General features: G+C 37.8%; 1 protein-coding gene across 1 annotated transcript in view; it reads right to left on the bottom strand.

Moving 5' to 3' along the window:
• The window catches only part of slc25a22b (solute carrier family 25 member 22b), a 4,395-nt gene extending 3,337 nt beyond the window's left edge, over positions 1–1,058 (bottom strand). Inside the window, exons 1-2 of the mRNA XM_026997920.2 lie at positions 1,039–1,058; positions 1–124 (exon numbers count right to left, since the gene is read on the bottom strand). The exon at positions 1–124 is cut by the window's left edge and continues 2 nt beyond it. Of these exons, the coding sequence (XP_026853721.2) occupies positions 1–124; positions 1,039–1,058 (144 nt within the window). The remainder of the gene's footprint in view (positions 125–1,038) is intronic.
• Between the last annotated feature and the right edge of the window lie 1,802 nt (positions 1,059–2,860).

Genomic DNA, 2,860 nt, shown 5'->3' with positions numbered 1-2,860 from the left:
GCTGGTGTACAAGCGTGACCCATTTTGCTGGTTCTGGAGGCGGGTCTTGGCTAAGTGGATGGGGAAGACACAGGTCACACCAATCAGGCCAGCAACTCCTCCATTTATCAGCTTTACAGGGAGGCTGAAATAGCACACATAATATGAAATAACACTGAAATAACACACATATACTTGCTGAAAGGGGATTCAAACTACAGATACAACAGCTACTGCAAAGAGCTGCCAAGAAACTGGAGAAACTCTTAATTTTATAACAATCAAACCTGTAACACTTTGGGTCAGATGAATCTCTCTCTCTCTCTCTCTCTCTCTCTCTCTCTCTCTCTCTATATATATATATATATATATATATATATATATATATGATAGACAGTCGCATTTTGATTATTTTTATTTTGTTCCATACACAGTACCCTCAGAGCAGCTGTGTATAATCTCAACTTCAGAAATGTGCACTGCGATGATTTTGTCTCGCCCAGTTGATTTTGATGTCCATGTGGTGAGATCAAAATCTTAGGGAGGAGTTTTAATGTCTGAACCTGAACTTTGTATTTCTGCCTCTGAGCTTGTGTGTGTATACACACAATATTTTGTGTAAATACATTTAGATATATAAATATTTTGTGTTGTATAACTGCAAGGCTGTAGTAAAATCAATTAAATACAAACCATACACTTATATTACAGCCAACCTGTTAAAGTGTTTTTTGTTGTTCTTGTTGTTGTTTTGCTTTTCTCCTTCAAACACAGACTATCCTGAACAGTTTTTATCAATATTTCACCACAATATTCAAACACAGTATTTCTGAGTATAACATAAAAAATGCCAGCCTATAAAAAGTATGTTCTCAAAGGTTCCCAAAAGAGGTCCAGCTGTTGCTTGAGTTGCTTAATTCTCTACAAAGGAGCCGAAATCACAGAAATTCCCATTTTCAAAGTCAATACACTGTGTCAATTTCATTATGTCTAATACATAATCCCAGTTTTAGAAGGTAGCACAGCACCAATGGAATTTTCTTGTAATGGAGCTCTTACCTGATCTTCTTTTCAGCCATTCACCAGACACTCAGGCCTGCAAATACTCCACCTGTGTGTCAGCTTGGCAAACTATCTCCTGTTTAAAAGTGTCTGAACGCCTTCCTGTGTCTGAAGGCCTTCCCACACACACAGTTTTCAAGGAAGACTCTGTAGTTGCTGTATATTGAAGACCTGGTGGGATTGACTCGGTGCCAGTCTGTTAGCTGCACAGATGGCCAATCAGGTAGAGAAGTCTAAATGATGCACTGGTAGGCAGATCCTTACACAGGAATATCTGGAGAAAAAAGAAAAAGTTACACCCTTGCAGACTCAGTTGTGACCTACTTAAGAACAACAGCAAAACATATTTTGGAATTTGGTGATCAATTCTTCCAGTGATGCTATGTTCAAAGAGTACTTCAGTGAGTTTGTTATTTTCCTCTCTTTTTGTCTCTCTCTCTCTCTCACACTCCCCCCCCCCCCCCCAAGGTCTGTACTTATGTAAAAGGGAGGATCTTAGGACCTTGGGGGTATAGATACAAACAGATTTAAAATTTGACACTATTTTCCTTCATTGTTTTAATAGCAGTGGCAAGTAGACAGTCCTTGTATGATTACCAGTATGATTACTAAGAATTTCAAATCAGCTACAGTGTGTGCCTGGATCCCCTTCTAGGATGAAGACCATTATAATGGCTCCCTTTCATTGACTTTCTTTGGGGTGTGTCTGCTTTACAATTTTTTTTCTAATTGTTTTTTTCCCCCTTTGTTTTTTATTTATTTATTTATTTATTTATTTATTTATTTATTTATTTTAAGGCTTAGGTGCCAGACAAGGTTGCTGCCACTTTATGCTGCCATCTTAGAAACAGCCTGCCCACCCTAGACCCACAGTGGAGTAACTGAGGCTCCACTGAAGTGGCTACTTGGACTAAAAATAATGCAATAAAGTATGGACTGGTACTAGGTGGGCCACCCATTGGAGCATGGGTTCCTTCTTGAGTCTTGATCCTCCCAAGGTTTCTTCCTTAATTCCACCCAGGGAGTTTTTCCTTACCACTGTCACTTTCAGCTTGCTCATTAGGGATCTGGACCAATAGATTCATAAAGTTGCTTTGTGACAATGTGTGTTGTAAAATGTGCTATAAATAAATTTGAGTTGACAAGGTTTGGGATCTCTGAGCAATTTTCGCAAGTATCCTCCACTTGGGTACTTTACCTCAGGTTTGCAGTGTGTAGTTTGCTGTGTGGTAGTTTATGAGCAGTAGGCAGGTGATTCTCACAGCAGCACCTTTATGCAGGTTCTTTATGTAAAAAAGACTTTAAGTCTTTTTTTCAAATTTGTAATTTGTAATGAAATCTGATTTGTAGTAAGAACATTCCTTTATTCCTCTGGGATCCTGTCCTCATTTGTTTCAACACTTTCAGGATTTGTGTTGGGTAGCCCTTTGACTACTAATATATATTTTTCTGTCATCCTGTAAAATGGGGATAGTGCTGCAGATAAGTTATAACGGATATTTTGCTGGTTCCATAACCAATTGCTTTAACCTATACTAGAAAAATATTTTTGCTCTCTTGTTGGCACAATTCCTTGCATTGTCACAGGGGATTTCTCAAGACTAGGAGCAGATATCTCTAGAGTTGAAAATAGGCATTGTAAAAATTGCTGTAAATTTACAGCCAGTTTTCATTAGTACTATCCCATTTTACTTAAAATCTGATTGTTACTGTAAAACAAATTATGGCTGTAAATTAACAGCCAGTTTTACACTTCCCCACTGTCCTTAAAAACTTTAATTTCCTGTAAAACTAATAAATTGCAAACTCATGATTTGGA

This window comes from Electrophorus electricus, chromosome 1 (assembly GCF_013358815.1).
Source record: "Electrophorus electricus isolate fEleEle1 chromosome 1, fEleEle1.pri, whole genome shotgun sequence".
NCBI lineage: Eukaryota > Metazoa > Chordata > Actinopteri > Gymnotiformes > Gymnotidae > Electrophorus > Electrophorus electricus.
The sequence above is the reverse complement of the archived record's forward strand: the minus strand, read 5'-3'. Positions and strand labels throughout refer to the sequence as shown.